General features: G+C 46.9%; 1 protein-coding gene across 3 annotated transcripts; it reads right to left on the bottom strand.

The window, feature by feature from the left end:
* Positions 1-3000: 3000 nt before the first annotated feature.
* GJA3 (gap junction protein alpha 3) lies at positions 3001-19210 on the bottom strand. 3 transcript variants are annotated; one of them, XM_079774000.1, is made up of 3 exons: positions 19060-19210; positions 12533-12562; positions 3001-5531 (listed from the first exon to the last, which is right to left on the bottom strand). In XM_079774000.1, the coding sequence occupies exon 3, from the start codon at positions 5512-5514 to the stop codon at positions 4705-4707; it is 810 nt and encodes a 269-aa protein (XP_079630126.1). In that variant the 5' UTR covers positions 5515-5531; positions 12533-12562; positions 19060-19210; the 3' UTR covers positions 3001-4704. The 3 variants fall into 3 exon arrangements, with proteins under 3 accessions (XP_079630126.1, XP_079630125.1, XP_079630127.1); XM_079773999.1 differs by lacking the exon at positions 12533-12562; XM_079774001.1 differs by lacking the exons at positions 12533-12562; positions 19060-19210 and adding an exon at positions 6697-6781.
* Positions 19211-20986: the final 1776 nt, after the last annotated feature.

Here is a 20986-nt window from a genome sequence, read left to right as displayed (position 1 = left end):
TAAAGAGAAAAAAGAGCCAGAGTAAGTGCGTGAACTCGTGACTTTTTCGCCCCGGCACTGTGTGTGACTCTGCTCATGTCTCTGAGCACAGCTTTTCCCCTGGCACTGCACAGCTGGTTTACTGGTAAAGCTTCAGGCTGCCTTTTTGTGCCCAGCCCAGCTATGGGTTGATTTCTAGAGTTCCCTTCTGCCAGCAGCCCTGTGGACCCCCTTCCACATTTGCAGACTATGCTGGCCCCAAGGGCCGCGGATTTTGTGGGGTGCAGACTTCCTCTGAACCTCTAGATCCCACTGTGTGCGTTTTTCCCTCCAGCCCGGATCACAGACCTCACCTTTCTCTGGGTGAAATCTGACCTTTCCATTAGAAGGTACAGAGCTTGTCCATGTCTGTGTATTCATGTTGCTTGAGACCCGGTGTTTGTGAGTTCGCAGCTGGTCCCTGGGTCCCAGCTGGTTGTGGGAGGTATCCGATTCTTCCTATTTGAAGGTAAGGCTAGGCTTCCTATCACAGCCACTCTCCCCTTCAAGATGGTGCGGTCTCTGCGGCAGAGCCGGTTGCTCTGAGAGAGATTGCAGCAGCAGTGGAGGCTGCCCGGTCAGGGGAGCCCTGTCCGGCAGTCCCCAACAGTTCCTTGGAATATAGCTGTCCCTCACTCACAAATAGACACTCCCTGTACGTCCACACACTCTCCTTTCATTCTCTCACTCACACACTATCTTGCAGCCTGCCTTCTCATCGGCAGCCATCTTCGATCTCCTCAAACAGTTCACTCTTGAACAACATGGGAGTTAGTGGTATCTATTCCCCGTGCAGTTGAAAATCCTTGTATAACTTTTACTCCCCCCAAACTTAACTACAAATAATCTACTGTTGACCAGAAGTCTTATTGATAATATAAACAGTCAATTCACACATATCTTGTAAGTTATATGTATTATATATTGTATTCTTACAATAAAGTCAGCTAGAGAAAAAATTATTTAAAAATCATAAGGAAGAGAAAATACATTTTCAGTATTTATTGCAAAAAATCCACATATAAGTGGACCTGCACTGTTCAAACTTGTGTTGTTCACGGACCAACTGTATGTATGTATATTTCCATCTCCTCTGGAGAACCCTAATACACCACCCAAAAGTTCATCAACAGGTGAAGGGACGAATAATGGTATTCTCAGCAATAAAAGAAACACTACTAAAACCCACAACCATGAATAAGAACATTGAAAACATTATGTTAAGTGAAAAGAACAAATAGAGAAGAGTTCATATTGTATGCTTCCATTTACATGAAATTCTAGAAAAGACTAATCAATAATGTCAGATAGCAGATTAGTGATTGCATGAAGTTGGTGGTGAAGGAGAATTGATTAGAAGAAGCACAAGGGCCTTTTAGGGTGATGGGAATGTTCTTGACTGTGGTGATACACTTTTGGCATATCCATGTGGCAAACACAAATTATATCTCAATAAAGTTGTTTTACAGACAGAATTAGCCAGCCTGGCAAGGGGACACCCTTCTCTGATATCATATACATTGATGCTTCAAATGAAGTTTAGATGGCCAAGCAGAATCCAAGCTTCATTCATTCATTCATTCATTCACTCAGTCATTGGGTCACTATGAGGTGCCTACTATGTGCCAAACCATGATCCAGGTAGATTTGATCCCAGCTTATTTGAGGCACAGAGGGGACATGAGGAGCAGTCTTCTATCTTACTTCTAGGCAGTAACACCAACTCTTCTCACCCTTCCTCTTCTTCTCTCCATAAGTGACTCATTCTAGAGCTGACATGGCAAGTTAGAGGCTGGGCTGGTATCAGAACTTGGCATATTCTTGGCTTTTGGTTTTATACCAGTCAACCTCATATTTTCTCAAATACAACTGCCTGGATGTCTGAGTGGAGCTTGGTTTCCACATTTAACATAAAAACTCTGGAGCCACTATTTCGGTTTGCACAAGTGCAAGCCCAGAAAAGCAGTTTAAACTCCAAGTAGTTTTTCATTTGGAAATGCTTCCCAAGACAATTTTGAAAGGGCATTTAAAAATAGACTTAAATTGCGTGAGGTCTTCAATGCAAATGAATAGGACAGAATTCTTATCAGCTTTAGCTGGATTTGGCAAATGGATAAGTTCCAAATTGTTAGTATTCTTGTCAGCTGTTTTAGGTCTTATCCCAGCTAGCCATGCCTCTGTCTAATAAAGGCAGTAATAAAAAATACAGTCTTGCAGCCAACAATATAGTGATCTTGCTTTTGTAGTTAAAGAATTCATTTATTAATGCTTTCTGTAATGTTAAAATTGCTTCTCAGACTCCAGAATTCATGAAAAGAGAAATGCTTGATTATAAATCAATTTTGTCAAATGTACTGTATTTAAAATTCCTTATAATGGAAATGTATATTATTGCTGAGGATGTTATGGTGTACCCTTTTGATATGAAAGAGGTGATACCCTGTTTAAGGGCATAACTCATACCACACAAATGGCACACTTTCCTCAAGAGTACTGAGATGCACCATTTGAGGAAGTCTACAGGCCATGTATGGGAAGTGAGCGTTGTTCAAGCTGGGGAGGTGGTCCAGCCCATAGCACAGCCAGCTGAATGCACGAATGAACCAGCTGCTTGAACTAATCTGAAGACAGAAATCACAGACTCTTCAAACAGACGTTTAGAGGGTCAAAAAGAATAATCAGAAAAGAAAAGGAATTCATAAAAAGAAACAGATCACATTGACAGTGGACCGTGTTCTGCTGAACAAGAACTACAAGCCGTGGCTGTTGGAGGTGAAGAGTGTGATGAGGACCACACTCAGCACCACCACTGCTCTTCGGCTCAGACACTGGCTGAGACAGGACAGCGTGTGTGCAGGACAGGAAATCCTGTCATCTTCTAGCCACACTCACCCACCAAGAGCCTTCCCTGTCACAGCAGCCACCCGGGTGGATGACAGATCCGGCACTCGCACAAAATGACACATGCACTTACACAGGGAGTGAATGCACAGACTTTTATTTACACGTTAGAAAGCGACTGGGCTGCCCACAAAGAATGGTTAGGAAATATGAAGTTCATTTGCACTGTTAAAAAGGGGTAGTTTATTCATTCACCTGTATAAACAATTTTCCTGGCAGCAGCAGTTACTTTGAACCTCCCATTTTAGAACTTCAAGTATTTAAAGGCACTTAAGCTTTTCCCTGCTTTCATTTCATTTTGTACCTTCTCATAGCAATGAACTGACTCATGAAGGCAAAGCATTTATTTTAAAAGAAATTTCAAATCTTTACTGGTGGGAAAAGGGACAAATAATCACTATTTTGGTCAGTATCCATGCAATAGTAATACATTTTTTATATTTTTTTAGAAAAAGAGAAAGTGGAATAAATAGACCTATCCATACAATTCAAAGCAGAAAATAACAACAACAACAAAAAATAAAAAAACAACCACTCAAAGGAGTGCCTGCCACATTACTGTTTCCGTGTCCTCAGTTGTTCAAAGTGATCTCAAGTGTGGCTGCATTCCACCTGCTTTCTTCCCAGCCACCTCTGTGCCATCACCCACAAATCTCTGCTTCTGGGGGAACTGTTCGTTGTTACTTGTCATGAAGCCTGCGCTTGGATATCCTGGGCTTCACATGCAATTTCAGAATCTCAAATGACACTACATAGGCTTGCTCTAAGTCTCCGTTTAGTGCAGTTTGGCAAATATCTGAAATGAACTTCAACTCTGAGTTAAAAGTACCAAACAGAGATAGGGCCAAGTGCAGCTGAGGCCTTCTGGGCTGCCCAGAGGCTCCGGAGAGCTCAGGACAGAAAACCCAACGGCCCCAAACTGAAGTGACTGCGGACACCTGCCTCTTTATCATCGCAGGACAGTCCGCCACAGAGACAGAAACACCTGAGAAGGTCTCCTGGCTCCGGGCTCCTGGGTACCATGAATGTCTTTAAAGGGCATCAGCCACTTTGCCCCATCCCCCGTAGAAAGCATTGTCGCCCTTCCCACGCCACCTCCAGCATTAAGGACAGCGAGCACTGACACAGGAACCTGACCTCTCGGTGGTCTTCCCCCCACGCCAGTGCTCTCTGTCACTCTAGGCTCTCCAGCTGCTCAATTGAAGTGCACTTTGGTTTTGATGCTAGAAAAGTGGTCATCATAAAGCTATCTGGGAGACCACCACTAGATGGCCAAGGCATTGGGTCTGGCCTGACTGTGGCCGGCCTTACTGGCCTTGCCTGACCGTCTGGGGTCTGTGGGGAGCAAAGGCGGCATGTGCATCTCCACAGCGGGGTCGCTGCCTGCTGCCGCTCATCAGGAGTCACTTCCATCCGCCCTCTCCCAGGACGCTGCTGTCCACATTCTCCAACACGACAAGTTCCTTGCTGCCTTCTCTGCCCTCCTGAGGGGTTTGCAGGCGGCTGCCTGGAGGGGCAAAGGAGGAAGATGTGGACACAGGGGGGACCTTCCTCACGGAACCTGCTGCCCAGGCTCCTGGTGGCCCAGTTCTGCTCTGGCATTATCAGGTGGTGGTTGCTATTGTGGAATTTGTCAGGGTGGCCCTTCTCTGTGTCTGGGAAAGAGCTGCCATGTTGAAGTCTGTGGCTGGTGGGGGGCCCTGGAATAATAATGACTGTTGCCCATCCCAGGGGAGAGACAGTGCGTGCAGTAGAAGGGCGCCCCAGAGTGCCGGTGTCTGTGGCCTAGTGGCAGGGCAGGGGGAGCTCATCCCCAGAGAGTATGGCCCCCACCCTGGGTTCAGCAGTGTCTGGGCCGTAGTGGTTGGTCATGCCCTGTTTCAGCTTCTTCCAGCCCAGGTGGTATATCTCTAGCACGTTGAGTAAGAGGGACAGGCAGGCGACGACCAGCATGAAGATGATGAAGACGGTCTTCTCTGTGGGCCTGGAGATGAAGCAGTCCACGATGTTGGGGCAGGGCCACCGGTCACAGTGGTAGAGTGGCTTTAGCTCAAAGCCATACAGAAAGTACTGTCCAGCAATAAAACCCACTTCAAACAGCGTCTTAAAGATGATGTTGAATATGTAGGTCCGGAGCAGGGCCCCTGCAATTCGGACCTTGCCCCGGTCGTCCCGCAGAATGAGTTTGTCCTTCTGGCTGTGGTTGCTGGGCCCACACTGTCCATCGGGTCTGAGGTGTAGGTTACCCCCCTTCAACTTCTCTTCCTCCCTGCCTTTCTTCTTCTCTTCCATGCGCATGATGTGCAGCACGTGCCCCAGGTAGATGAGGGTGGGCGTGGACACGAAGATGATCTGCAGCACCCAGAAGCGGGTGTGGGAGATGGGGAAGGCTTTGTCGTAGCACACGTTCTCGCAGCCCGGCTGCTGCGTGTTGCAGGTGAAGTCTGACTGCTCATCTCCCCACACCTCCTCCACCGCAGCTCCCAGCACCAGGATTCGGAAGATGAACAGGACCGTCAGCCAGACCTTACCTATAACCGTGGAGTGCTCCTGTGCATTCTCCAATAGTCTACCCAGGAAGCTCCAGTCTCCCATTGCTTCGGACTGCCAGCCTGTAAGGGAACATGCTTGTTAATAATCGGGTAGGACAGGTGAGCTGTCGTCCAGCTGCCAAAGGGGCAGGTGTCATTGTCCCAGGGGGATGGAATATGTCATTGGCTGGCTGTCGAAACACTTCCCTACGTGGCATGTGCTGCAGAGCTCTCCACAGCCCTGTATGTTCATGTGTGTGAATAAGTTTGTGTGCACATGTACATGCACATGAACCTATGTGCAGCTGTATACACACATGTGCACATCTATACGTGTATTCATATCTGTGTATACATATACATGTCAGTGAAAACGTGTGCATACATTTGAGTGGTTACATGTACGTGTGTGTGCATACCTGCCTCTGTGTGAGTGCAGGTACTGCACTTGTATACATTTTACAGTGCATGTGTGTTGCATGTTATGTGTACAAAGTTCACGTGAACATACATGCACAATGCTTTCATAAGTGTGTGTACATAAGCACATTGTAATCTGTGTGCACATGTCTCTGTGTGTACATTTTTCATGTATGTAGCCTGGGGGGCTCAACAAGGGTGAGCCACATATGTAGTTTACCTGTTGGAAATTGCTAACCGGCACTTCTCCCAAACCTGAATAGGATTGTTAGCTGCCAGACAGCTCAGGGCATTTTATTGCCTCCTGTTGGCCAAACACCTGAACAGCTGTAGGCTGTTCCCCAAACTGATAATGCTTCTGTATACCCTTTGATACCTTACCCTTTGAAGTGTATATTTTCACCTTGCCTTGGGAAAAATTGTGTTTAATAAAAGCACGGGCCCTTGGTCAAGGAGAGAGTCTTTAGCTCCTTCAGCTGAAGATCCTCTGACCCCCAATGCCTTTCAAAATTATCTTTCGTCTCCGGACTCTTTAATCATCTATGCGCAGCCCCTTTCTCCAGAATGCTGAACCCTTTGTAAGGCTGGGACAAGAACCCCGGCAGCCTACAGCACGAATATAGCATTGTAGTCACCCTACAAAAGCATGGATTAAATGAGACAAACACAGGTTACCTCAGTCACTTCAGAGATGAGGAAACTGAGCAAGAAAGACAAATGGCTTTCCTAAGGGACACGGACCTCTCCCAGCCTCCTAGCTCCACCCTGGGCTCTTCCAGGCCTGTCTCTGAGGCTTCCTGTGCAGATGGCCAGTTCCTAATCTCACCTGTCCTGCTCACGTGAGGTTAGAGCAATGTTCTCCCAAATTGTGCCGTGCTCATTCCACCTTCATACCTTCTGCCGCATTCATCTGTTACCTTCTCTGTTTTTTACTTTCCTTGTGAATCTTCCTCTTTGCAAATGTTACATAAATGGTTCAGTCTCTGCACGTCCTTGGGCAGGAGCCTGTGTCTCTGACCGTAAGGTGTGGCCCATGGTCATAGACAGTGAATTGCCTCTCGGGTAGAGGGAAGTGAGACCCATGGGCCCACTTTGTGAAGGTGACAGTGCTCCTTGGACGCCGGGGACCAAGCCTACAAGGTGTCCTCCTTGTGGCCTCTGCTCAAACAGGTCAGATGCTCCAAACTGGAACCAAACACAGCACCACTGTTCCCATGATCAGTCTGTGCAGTAAGGAACATGGGCTAGGCTGTGAGTATACACACAAGAATAAAGAAAACTCTATCATGTTGAATCTTAAAATGCTTAACAATACTAATTTTTAGGAATTGGTTTGAAGGCAAATAAAGAAACAAAACTTTACTCCCCGTGATCTAAAAATAAATAGGCAAATGTCAGTCTTCTTTTTGAGTACAATGCTTCCAATGCTTTGTTTTGGTCATTTGAGCTCCATAGAGAAATCTTAGTCTTCATGTATCCTACCAGACTCCTTGTCCCATATTATAACTGCCATCTGTTCTACTCTGCATGTTTTTAGACATTAACAAGTTTTCACTGAGAAACTTAATTATTGAACATGAAACAACCCACTCTCCAATGAAGGATGTCAGGAGTCAGGGAATTATTCTAGGTTACATCCTGCTTCTCCTCCAAGCTATCAATCCTGACTCCTACACAGACCCCCACAGCCATCCCACTGAGCTTGGAGGAATGCCATCAGCCCCAGACTGTCACAAGACCCCTAACTCTGCCCTTGGCCCTAGCCCCTCCCTCCACCCTGTTGGACAGCTGCCTCTGGGACACAGGACAAGAGCCATGGCCAGTGTGCACCCCCCAGGAGGACCTGGTCCAGCACTCTGGGCACCAAACTTCCTGTGGGCCCTGAAACACGACCTTTGTGCATTAGCACATGCTGTGTCTTCAACTTAAACATGGTCTCAATCTTGAGATCTATTTGTGGCGATGGGAAAATTCAGGAGAATATGGAGCTCTATAAGGGCAGAGAAGAAGTGTACTAATATGAAAAGGTATAGCTGGGGAGGAGTGGAACTGGAACTGGGCTTAAGGAGACATGGCTTTGGATAGAAGGGAGAGTGAAGGGAGTACCTTTTAAGAACAGAGCGAGGTTCCTGTGTGGTGGGAATACGTGACTGACACAGGGCGTTGGATTAGAAAGCAGTGAATTCGATGGCACCTTGTGCACATGGAGCTAGGCTGGGGCCATGTTTGCATACAGTAGGCATTCAGTAAGCACTGGTGGTGCACATGAACCGAAGGACTAGAGAGCCATTAACCCACTCAGAGAGGGGAGAGAGATGCTGAAGTGTTGTTCAAGAAAGAAAGTGCCCACCTACAGCCCGCTGGGACTCAGGAAGGGTGTGGTGACCTTGGAGTGAGTGTTGAAGGCCAGGCTGGATGACAGGAAGGGCAAATGGAAAAGAGGAAGGACAGAGAAGAGAGACTTTCTGAAGACGAAAATAAAGCAGTGTGTAGTTTCTGAGCAGAGCCAGAGATGAGAGAGGTAGGAGTGAAAGAAGAGTCTTACATGCCTGAGCCTGGTGAGCAGGAAAGTTATGGGGGGATTCAAAGAGAAGGACGTGGGGGAGGAGTGCGAATTTGAGATTGCAAGGGGAGATGAGAACTTTGGTTTGGTGACTGTGTGGATGAAAAGCAGTGGTGGGAGATTTGAGTGAAAGTGTCCAGCAGGAAGCTGGAGACCTGGGGTTAGAAGCAGCTGGGAAGAGGGTCTACACGGGTAGCTCCTCCTCTTCTGGGTGAGGGCCACAGTGCTAAGAACGGAGTTTAGGGACAGACGTCATGGACAATGCAGCACAAGAGGTGAAGAAGATCAGAACAGACTCATTGCCCTTGGTGCGTGTAAAGGTGGCCAATGCGTGGTGGGTGCTTCGTGAAGGACACGTGATCTGACAAGGTGGGTGAGGGCCTAAGACAGAGCAGAGCTGGAGACCAGAGACCCTCCCCCGAGAGGGTGGCAGGAAGGGACCCCCCTCAGTGTTGTCTGATGGGTTCTGCCAGAGAGTCCATAGTCTTTAAGTTTTATTAGGTTCTTGGACTTTGTGCCCTGAAAATTTGTTTTATCCGTTCACATTTTAGTTTCATTATTGTTTCTCCTAGTCATCTGGCAATGTTCTTTTAGAAAAGTCTAACCGTGGGAGGAAAATGGTCAGGTAGATCCTGCATATTTGTAAAGATCAGACACCACAGAGCCAGCAGGTGCAAGGAAACCGGGAAGGGCTGGGAGGAAGGTCACCCAGGACCAGGAGAGTCTGACTCCCCTGCTGATGCCGTTCCAATCTCAGAAGGCTTAGGTCCTTGAGAGCAGTCATCAAGAATAAGAACTGGAATTGCCCAGAATTGAGGAGGCAGATTATACATATTCATATATGCATAATGCATGTACACAAATAATAGGGTGGTAAAGACTTGGGGTGAAGCAGGATCTGGGATCAGGGGGCAATGGGGGATAAAAGAGGAAACATCTGTAATACTCCCAACAGTAAAAAAATTTTTTTTTAAAAGAAAAAGAAATAACAAGAATTTGAATTAGGAGAGGAAGATACAAACCTTTCCTTAGCATCAGATGACATGATTTGTGTCTTCCATTGAAATCCAAAGGACTGTCATAACCATGAGAACTAGAAAGCTCTTCCTAGCAGTTTGTTGGATATAAAACTAATATATAAAGATAAGTTCCTTAGTATCAATGATAACCAATCAGGAATTATAATACAAAACCATTTAGAACAAAAAATTAGAAAAGTTAAAGTATCTAGGAATAAATCTAACAAAAGATGTGTGAGACCTTCAGGGAAATCACCTAAAGCACTATTTAGTTCTTTTTCCTGGAGATTTCTGTTCTTGTGTTTGTGACATGTTTCTTTGTCTCTGCATTTTGGCTTCTTCCATGTGTTAGTTTCTATGTATTAGGTAGAGCTGCTATGTCTCCTGGAATTGGTATAGTGGCCTTGTGTAGTAGGTGTCCTGTAGGGCCTAGTCACCTAAGCTGGGCACTCTAGGTGCACCCCTGTGTGGGCTGTGTGCACTGTCCTGGTGTAGCTGAGCCTTGCTTGTGGTTGGCATCACTGGGAGGGATTTACCCCTGGCCAATTGGCTGTGAAGACCAGCTACAACTATAGTGGAAGAGCTGCTGTGCATCAGATGACCTTATGGAGCAGGGCTTACTTCAGTGGGGCTTTGGTGCTTTCCAAGTCTGCCCCTTGAGTGTGTTGCTCATGCATGTGGTAGGGTTATAATCTGGCATAATTTGAAGCTGACCACTGGGTGCACTGGCTCTGGGGCCTCCAGGGAGATACAAAGTCAGCTACTGCTTGTGACCTTCCTGGAGCCACTCTACACGAGCTATAGAGTGATCTGTAGCTGGCTGCTTCTTGTTTTGGGCTTGGAGGTGCCCAGGAGAGGCCACGCTGTGAACCAAGGCAGGCTGCTGCTAGTGCTGTGCCCGGGGCTTCTTATTGAAATGTATGGGGCACACTGAAGTCAACTGCTGCTTATTTGAGAGATTTTAGAAAAGTCTCAAGTCTGAGCCATGAAAAGATCATTGCAAACAGCTTGGGTGGGGCTGCCAATTGGGTGATGGTGGGGTCTCAGGGAATTACCAGGTGCAGATGAAAAGTGTGAGGCAGATTGATGGAAACTCAGATATGGAACCTGCCAGTTGGCTCTGTGGTGGTGGTGGAGATCCGTTCAAGCTGCTGCCCCCATGCTGGATCTCAGAGGGAGTGAGTCCATGTAAGGCTGTGTGCTGGCCCTTTAAGAGAAACACCTGGGTCTCCAGCAGCCTCTGTGTCATTCAGACACTATTCCTGCTGACTTTTATAGGCCAAAGTTATGGGGACTTCTCTTCCTGGCACTGGAACCCTGGGTCGAGGGTTGTTCAAGAAAGAACATGGAAGGTCTCCTCAGCCAAGATATTTCTTCCAATTAGAAAAACACCACACATAGGTGTCAGACCAGCCTGTTCCATGTGTGGCTTCTTCTTTACTTCTCTAGTTGTAGAACCTCCATTCAGTCAGCTTTCAGGTGGTTCTGAATGATGGTTGTTCTGTATTTTAGTTGTAATTTTGATGTGGTTGTGAGAGGATGAGAGTGTCAAGTTTACCTATGCCACCATCTTGACTGGAAGTCCTGTCATTTCTTTATCTTGTCTTCTTATTTTGGCCAGGACTTCTAGTGCAACGTGGACCAATTTTTTGGTAATGTTATTGGATTTTACTGTGAAAGTTATGTTACCCTGAAAAATTATAAATTCTCTAAATAAGCTTTTATAAGAATCTCCTATAAAGGAGTTTGGGTACTATTTTTTTTTTTTTAGTGTTTTTGGAAGAATACTGGATTACAAATTCAATTTCATTAACTGCTACTGATATATAAATGTTTGTTATTTCTTAAGTCAATTTAGCCATATTTAGTTCATTATTTCTTAAGTCAAACTTTAAGAAAAATTTCTATTTAATCTAAGTTTCAAATTTTGCTGTTCTAAATTTATTCATAGTATTTTATTATGATTGAAACTGCACAGTAATTTTAGTTAAATTCCTTTGTTTGGTTCCAGATATTACTTATTCTAAGTTTCTAAAATATTAGTATTTTCAGAAGTTTATCTTTTACTATAGAACCAACTTTGATATGCTTAAAAAAGAATTAGAGTTTATTTTGTTATTTTTAAAATGTCTTATCATATATGTTACATTTATAGTGTATAAATAAATCTACAAAAGTACCCCTATAATTTTCTTTATTGTAATTACTGTTGCCCCAAGCCACTCTTCAGAAAGTGATGTACTGGTAGATTCATTTTTAATTTAAGGGTAGTTACTTTTCTTCCAGTCCAGAGTGTTTAAAATTGTTAAATATTAGTGATACCCTAATAACAGCACAGTTATTTCATCATATAAATTGGAATTACTAGTTAAAAGCAAATTAAGATATTTTTATTCTTGCTTAGTGAACAAAACCTCATAGCCTTATAATTATGGTATTTTATTACTCTGTTTATCTTAGTGACACAAATCACATCTGTCAAAATGTTTTCTGTTTTCAGCAATAACAATTTATATAGTATACATATAATTTTACTTTTCTTATTCAACTCTATTTCCATTAGTATATAACCAGAAATCTCTTTTTTAAAAAAATGTTTTTATTGATTTCAGAGATGAATGGAGAGGGAGAGAGAGATAGAAACATCAATGATGAGAGAGAATCATTGATTGGCTGCCTCCTGCACACCTTCCCCCCACCCCCTACTGGGGATGGAGCCTGCAACCCGGGCATGTGTCCTGACCAAGAATCAAACCATGATCTCCTGGTTCATAGGTCGATGCTCAACCATTGAGCCATGCCAGCTGGGCCAGAAATATCTTCTATGTTCTAGGATAAAAGATTCATTTCAAAGCTAATGGGAAATGGAGTCTCATGAATAAATGAGCAATAATTCAGTAAGATAATGAATGAAAAACATTTAATGATTTTTACATTTAGTATCATTAGTTTATTAATGGCAAATCACTAATTCTCCAAGTGAAAGAAAATGTAAAAGTGAAGAAATTGTTGACACCTACCATCACTAAGCCATACCTTTGAAGATAGAGATTTAAAAAAGCAAGCAGTAGAGTACTAACCTAGAAATCATGATGAAGACTTTTCCACCACTGTAAGAATGAAAAATTAAGATTAAATTTTATCCAAATTGCAAAAACATACTTTTTTTTTAGAGACATATGTATGCTGTGTACAGTCAAATGTATTGGATATTTCCCCCTCTTCAATTAAGGAAACATTAATCAAACACGTATATATCTGTGGCACTGAAGATACAAAAATAATTAGGATATGGTTCTTACCCTCAGCATGTTCATTCACAATCTATGGGATAAGCAAATTTGTAAAAAAAACAATCAAAATATAACATAACTAGAGGCCTGGTGCACAAAATTCATGCACGGGTGTGTGTGTGTGTGTGTGTGTGTGTGTGTGTGTGTGTCCCTCAGCCCAGCCTGCACCCTCTCCAATCTGGGACCCCTCTCACACTCTAGGACTGCTGGCTCCTAACCGCTTGCCTGCCTGCCAGTCTGATTGCCCCTAACCGCTTCTGCCTGCCAGCCTGATCACCCCCTAACCACTCTCCTGCCAACCAGATCAACGCCTAATGGCTCCCCTGCCAGCCTGATTGCCCCTAACTGCCCTCCCCTGCCAGCCTGGCCATCCCTCACTGCCCTTCCCTGCAGGCCTGGTCCCCCCCAACTGCCCTCCCCTTCAGGCCTGGTCCCCCGTAACTGCCATCCCCTACAGGCCTTATCCCTCCCAAATGCCCTCCTCTGCAGGCCTGGTCCCCCCCCAACTACCCTCCCCTGAAGGCCTGGTAACCCCCAACTGCCCTCCCCTGCAGGCCTGGTCTCCCCTAACTGCCCTCCCCTGCTGGCCTGGTCACCCCCAACTGCCATCCCCTGCAGGCATGGTTCCCCCTAACTTCCCTCCCTTGCAGGCCTGGTACCCCCCCAACTTCCCTCCCTTGCAGGCCTGGTCATACCCAACTGCCCTCCCCTAATGGCCTGGTTCCCCCCAATTGCTATCCCCTGCAAGCCTGGTTCCCCCCAACTGCCCTCCCCTGCAGGCCTTGTCCCCCAACTGCCCTCCCCTGCAGGCCTGGTCATCCCTAACTGCCCTTCCCTGCAGGCCTGATCGCCCACAACTGCCCTCCCCTGCTGGCCATCTTGTGGTGGCCATCTTGTGTCCGCATGAGGGCGGCCATCTTTGACCACATGGGGGCGGCCATATTGTGTTTTGGAGTGATGATCAATTTGCATATTACCTCTTTATTATATAGGACAAGTGCTACATAATGTTGGTAATAGCCATGATCCAATGGAGGGGCTGGGAGGAGGAGACTGGACAATAATTAAGATGAACCCAGGGTACAAGGTCAAATGCTTCTCAAAGGCCTTTCCAGTGTTTAGAATGTTTTGTTGATATTTTAGTGCATTACACAAGATCTGTATTTACTAATGTATTTATATACAATAAATACAATAATGAAGTAAAATACTAAAAAAACAGTATATCTTTGTTAATCTCTGTTAGGTGCATTTCAACTAATAGTAACATCTGAAAGACTAATTACTGGTTAAATTCTCTACATGCATGAGATTTTATAAAATGGCTGTGATGAGAGAGAGAACCAAGATGGGTACTTGTCACCTCTCACAGCCACATCAAAATTACAACTAAAATACAGAACAATCATCATTCAGAACTGCCTGAAAGCTCGCTGAATGGAAGTCCTACAACTAGAGAAGTAAAGAAGAAAGTACACTGAGACTAGTAGGAGGGACAGAAGCACAGAACAGGCTAGTCTGACACCCATGTGTGTCTTTTTTTTAATTTTAATTTAAAAAAATATATATTTTATTGATTTTTTACAGAGAGGAAGGGAGAGGGATAGAGAGAAACATCGATCAGCTGCCTCCTGCACACCTCCTACTGGGGATGTGCCCGCAACCAAGGTACATGCCCTTGACTGGAATAGAACTTTCAGTCTGCAGGCCGATGCTCTATTCACTGAGCCAAACCAGTTAGGGCTGTGTGTCTTTTTTTTTAATCAGGAGGGAGATGGTCTCTGAAGAGGTGGCCTGTGAGAAGCAAGGGGTCCCAGCCCCACACCAGACCCCCAGTCCAGGCTCCCAGAGCTGGGAAGAGAAGTCCCCATAACTATGGGCTGTAAAAACCATCAAGGATTGTGGCTGAATGACATGGAGGCTGCTGGAGACCAAGGAGTTCCTTTTAGAGGTCAGTGCACAAACTTACATGGTCCTGCTTCCTCTGAGCTACAGTGCCAGGGCGAGGCACTGGGAGACACAGAAACATTTGAGGAGGAACTGGATTATCTGGCATCGGGGGCAGGAACTCTGCTACCAGAGGAGGTTCTCATAGGGGTCATTGCTCCTGTGCTGGGACACCCAGGCAGCCATATATGAGTCTCCATCAGCCTGGCTCACACTGTCCACTATGCCCTGGTGATTCCCTGAGACCCCGCCTTATCCAATTTGCAGCCCCACCCAACCTGTGCACAGCAGATTTTCCACATGAATGGTCTGTCCTTGCTCAGATTTCAGACTTTGTTAAAATCTCTCAAACAAGCAGCATCTGGGTCAGGGTGCCCTAAACCTATCAATAAAAGGCCCAAGACCCGGCACTAGCATCAGCCTGCATTGCATCACAGCTGGGCCTCGCCTGGGCATTTCCAAACCCATACAAATAGGAGGAAGCTGCAGATCTCTCTGTAGCTCCTTCCAGGTAGCCCTAGGCTGTGGCTCAGTTTCCACCTCATTGGAGACCCAAAAGGCAGTACACCCAGTGGACAGTGTCAGACCATACCAGATTACAACTCCTCACATCCATAAGTGACACACCCAAGGAGCAGACTCAGTGAGTACCAAAGCCCCACTGAAGCAAGTCCTGCCCCATAGGGGTGTCTCCTGCACAGCAGCTCTGCCATTGTAAATGCAGCTGGTCCTCATAACCAATTGGCCTGGAGGTCAATTCCTCCCAGTGATGACAACAGCAATCAAGTCTCAGCTACAACAAGACTGTGCTCACAGCTCACACAGGGGCACACCTAGAGTGACCAGCTCAGGTGACTGGGGAGGCTAAGCCACTGGCCCTATAGGACACCTGCTATACAAAGCCACTCTACCAACTCCAGGAGATATAGCAGCTCTAACCAATATAAAGAAACAAACACAGGGAAGCAGCTGAAATGCTGAGGCAAAGAAACGTGTCACAAATGAAAGAAATGGAAGAGAGGAAACAACTGGATTCAAAATTCAAAACCATGGTTATAAGACTACTCAAGAATCTTCATGAGACCAGGAAGGAACTTAGTGAGACTTTCAAGGATCTTAGTGAGAATACCAAACACATGGAAAAGGGCCAGTCAGAAATTAAGCATATACTGACTGAAATAAAGAATAATATACAGGGATTCAACTGTAGAGTAGAGGATTCCAAGAATCACATCAATGATTTGAATTTGAAGAAGCAAAAAATACCCAATCAAAAGAGCAAAAAAAAGAAATAAAAAATATGAAGATAGTGTAAGGAGCCTTTGGGACAAATTCAAGTATACCAATGTTTGCATTATGGGGGTGCCAGAAGAAGAGAGCAAGATATTGAAAACCTATTTGAAGAAATAATGACAGAAAACTTCCCCCACCTGGTGAAAGAAATAGACTTACAAGTCCAGGAAGCACAGAGAGTCCCAAACAAGAGGAACCCAAAGAGGACCACACCAAGACACATCATAATTAAAATGCCAAGGGCAAAAGACAAAGAGAGAATCTTACAAGCAGCAAGAGAAAAACAGTTAGTTACCCACAAGGGAGTACCCATATGACTGTCAGATGATTTCTCAACAGAAACTATGCAGGCCAGAAGGGAGTGGCAAGAAATATTCTAAGTGATGAAAAGCAAGAACCTACAACCAAGATTACTCTACCCAGAAAAGCTATCATTTAGAATTGAGGGTCAGATAAAGAGCTTCACAAACAAGAAAAAGCTAAAGGAGTTCATCATCACCAAACCAGTATTACATGAAATGTTGAAGGGTATTCTTTAAGAAGAGGAAGAAGAAGGAAAAGATAAAAAATATGAACAACAAAATGGCGTTAAATACATATAAATCAACAATTGAATCTAAAAATCAAAATAAACGAATAAGAAATCTAATGAACAGAATAAACTAGTGAGTAAAATAGAATCAGAATCCAATAATCATGGAAATGGAATAGACTGATGATTCTCAGAGGGAAGGGGGCTGGGGGGCAGGAAGAGATTAAACAAAGATCTTATAAGCATATATGCATTTCCTAAGGACACAGGGTGTCTAATAGGGTGGTGAAGGCCTGGGACTAGGCGGGAACCGGGTGAAGGGCGGGGACGATGAGGGGGAAAAGAGGGACATCTGTAATACTCTCAACAATAAAAATTTAAAAAATATAGACAAAAAAGTAAATAAAATGGCTGTGATAAATACAGAGAATTAACGTTTCAAATGTATAGTGTACAAGTTAAGAAAATGAATACCAACTATGTATGGTGTGAGATGGATAACTAGATTTATTGAGGTGATCACTTTCATAAGTTATGTAAATGTCTAATCACTGGTTTGTACACCTGAAACTAATGTAATATTGTACATCAACTATAATTGAAAAATTTTAAAAAATATTTAAAAAAGGAAAATGAACACCACTTAAAAGGTAAGTATCATTCAAGGAAATTGTGTCAAAATTCTCTCTTATTGGCAAACCATGAACTTTTTTTAAATGCCCTTATTCAAGACAGCTTTGAGCCGGTTAAACTTTGCTGGTTACCCTATGCAGCACTGTCTAGTAATTATAGTAGTGAAGCTTCTGTGAATTACTTCATAGGAAAACCTGTGCCTCTTTTATTAGATGTTCATCTCAACGTGAACTAAACAGTTGCACCCATGAAATATGGGCCAAATTAGCTGATGTTTACTTTGAACACACTGACTTTTGGGAAATGAATTCCCTTTTTCTCTCTAAACTTTTACTGTCTGTGTTGCAATATTTCTCATAGCATACGATGGACACATATCATAAGTCAACATCATTTTGATCATTTGGGTCTGGGAGACCTATGCCTAATTCATGTCTCAGCTGTTTGTATATAACCATTTTTAAATGGCATATTTTGGTGATATCTTTATAAAATAAAAACTGAAGAACTTCACTTGTCTCTAAAGCCCAGATGATAAACATTCATGACTCGGAGCTCTGCATCCACTTCTGTCCACTAGAGCGCGGACAACAAAGCCAGTGCATGCATGTCCCTGCCCCCTGCTGGCAGGTCAGCCCCTAAGCCTCTTCCACTCTTGTACCTGAACGCACAGTACCCAGCATATAGTCAAGAATCAGGTCCTGGCACTTATTGCTAAAGGGTTTCTTTAAACACACACACACACACACACACACTCACACACACACACTCACACACACACACACACACTCACACACACACACACTCACTCACACACACACACTCACTCACTCACACACACACACACACACACTCACACACACACACTCACACACACACACACTCACACACACACACTCACAGTCACACACACACACTCACACACACACACACACACACACTCACACACACACACACACACACACTCACTCACACACACACTCACTCACTCACTCACACACTCACACACACACACACTCACACACACACACTCACACACACACACTCACACACACACACACACACTCACAGTCACACACACACACACTCACACACACACACACTCACACACACACACACTCACACACACACTCACACACACACACTCACACACACACACACACACTCACAGTCACACACACACACTCACACACACACACTCACACACACACACTCACACACACACACACACTCACACACACACACTCACACACACACACACACTCACACACACACACACTCACAGTCACACACACACACACACTCACACACACACACTCACACACACACTCACACACACACACACTCACACACACACACACACTCACACACACACACACTCACACACACACTCTCACACACACTCTCTCACACACACACACACACACACACACACACACACACACACACACTCACACCTTCCTTGAAGGGATGTAGGAGGCAACATAGTTGCCTAATAAAACCAAGAAGCTGTGCAGAGAGCCTGGGTTTTCCCGCCCTCCTTCTCGGCGGCCCTGTGCCCCCTAAGCCCCCACGGTTTAAATAGTCCTTGGAGATCTCAGACCTGAAGTTTTAGAGAAAGTCCTGCTCACCCACCTTCGAGGGAGACACGCACAGGAAAGCACCCCCTCACCACCCTGCGCAGTCGCCGGCCAGCCCCCAGCACATCCTGACTCAGCGGAGAACGGGGCTCTGCAGGAACCTCCAACCTCAGTTACCCCAAAGGGACCTCAGAGAGCCCCGAACCCCGCTCTGCAGCTCCGCTGCTCCCACGGCTTCCCAAAGATTCCGAGCAACATTCCCAGAGGCCGGCTTCCAGCGAGCTCTGAGGGTCCCGGTCCCGGGTCCCGCCGGCGCTCCGCACACTCACCCGCTGCGCTGGCCAGTGCCCCGCGAAACGGCCTCCCCGACGCCCCGGACGCCAGAACGTTCTCTAGGTGCTCACTGTGCTGCACGCGTGCGCCCCGCACCAGGGCCCGGCCTCGCCGCCCCAGCGGCCATGCCCACGGCCCCCGAGTTCCACTCCCGGCCCCGCAGCAGCTCCCCGGGCCCCGCCCCGCGCCGGGCCACAAGCTTCCACCCCAGTTCACGCCCAGCGGCGCCGGAGAACCGAGGGCCCCGACGCAGGCCACGCCCTGTGCCCACCGCTCCCCGCCTCCTGCTCCTCTTTGACACAGCCCTCGCCCCGAATTCCACATCCTCCCACCCAGCCCGCTCCCGCCCCACCACCCACCGGCGTCCCTACCAACCCCTGCCTCTCCCGCCCCCGGCCTCACCCCCATCACCAGTCCGGGACAGCCCGTCTCCTCCCTCCCCACACTCCCAAGAGGCGGGGCAGGGTGCCTTCCCGACAGCGGAGTGGAGGCGTGGGGACCCCTGATCCTGGAGGAGACTGTCCCCCGACAGCGGAGGAGAGGCGTGGGGACCCCTGATCCTGGTGGGGACTGTCCCCCGACAGCGGAGAGGAGGCGTGGGGACCCCTGATCCTGGTGGAGACTGTCCCGCGACAGCGGAGGGGAGGCGTGGGGACCCCTGATCCTGGTGGGGACTGTCCCCCGACAGCGGAGGGGAGGCGTGGGGACCCCTGATCCTGGTGGGGACTGTCCCCCGACAGCGGAGAGGAGGCGTGGGGACCCCTGATCCTGGTGGGGACTGTCCCCCGACAGCGGAGAGGAGGCGTGGGGACCCCTGATCCTGGAGGAGACTGTCCCGCGACAGCGGAGGGGAGGCGTGGGGACCCCTGATCCTGGAGGAGACTGTCCCCCGACAGCGGAGGGGAGGCCTGGGGGCACGACCCAGCGTGCGCAGCAGGAGTGGTCTGGCCGCGGGCGGCGGAGGCTGGCGACACAGTTCGGAGACTTTAAATAGCGCAGCCAGCCTGGCTCCCCCAACCCCCGCTCATGCCCTCGCCTCACCCTCCTGGTGCCTGTGTCCATTGGGTAGGCTGACATGCATGCATCCAAGTCCTTTGGTCAGCCAGCCTGGCTCCCCTGGGGCACACGCACTGGGACCACAGTCAGAGAGGCCCTGTGTGTTTAAGAACCTGTTCCGATGCGCTGGAGACCTGGCCCCGCTGAGGGCACAGGCAGGTCCTCGCGGTCACCCATTCCCGCTGGTCCTGGTGACCGGCAGGAGCACAGCCTACCCTGCTGGCCTCAGGGCAGAGGCTTAACGTCTGTCTGCTTTCCTGCTCGGAGATGACATCCCGCACTTCCCCGGGAACCTGTGACACAGGCCAGGATCAAGGAAGGACCTGCTTGGCTCTGCCAGCTCCTCTGGCTCAGCTGAGGCCCTCGGCATTGCTTCGCTCCCCGGGTCCAGCACGGGCCCGCAGGGTGTCTCGTAGGTCTGAGGGGCCTGAACTTTGTTGGCCATTCTAAAAGCTGAAAATGAGCTCAGAGCTCCCTTCACGAGTGGTGATTTATGGCAGGAATGGGGCAGAACTGGAGTGCCTGGTTGCTTTAAAATCCCCATGGAGCGGTTTCCACGGGCTGCTTTCTCAGGGCTGAGATCTGTTCAGATTAGAGTCTGCCTGCCCTGGAGAGTTTACTGTCCAGCTGATCCCAGGAGAAAGAAAACCAAGCGCCCACAGGCACATCTGGAATCTCTTCTCTTGTGGAACTACATGGTGTGTGTGTGTGTGTGTGTGTGTGTGTGTGTGTACGCGCACATAGAAGGTGGTAGTTTTGTAGACTCCGTGTGTGTTTGTTTTTAAATTGAGAAATATCACTGGAGAAGATCTTCAAATATTTTTTATTCCCTCTGAGAAGCATGAGTACTTTCTATTTATTTTTTTG

The sequence above is a fragment of the Cnephaeus nilssonii genome (genome assembly GCF_951640355.1).
Source record: "Cnephaeus nilssonii genome assembly, chromosome: 6".
NCBI lineage: Eukaryota > Metazoa > Chordata > Mammalia > Chiroptera > Vespertilionidae > Cnephaeus > Cnephaeus nilssonii.
The sequence above is the reverse complement of the archived record's forward strand: the minus strand, read 5'-3'. Positions and strand labels throughout refer to the sequence as shown.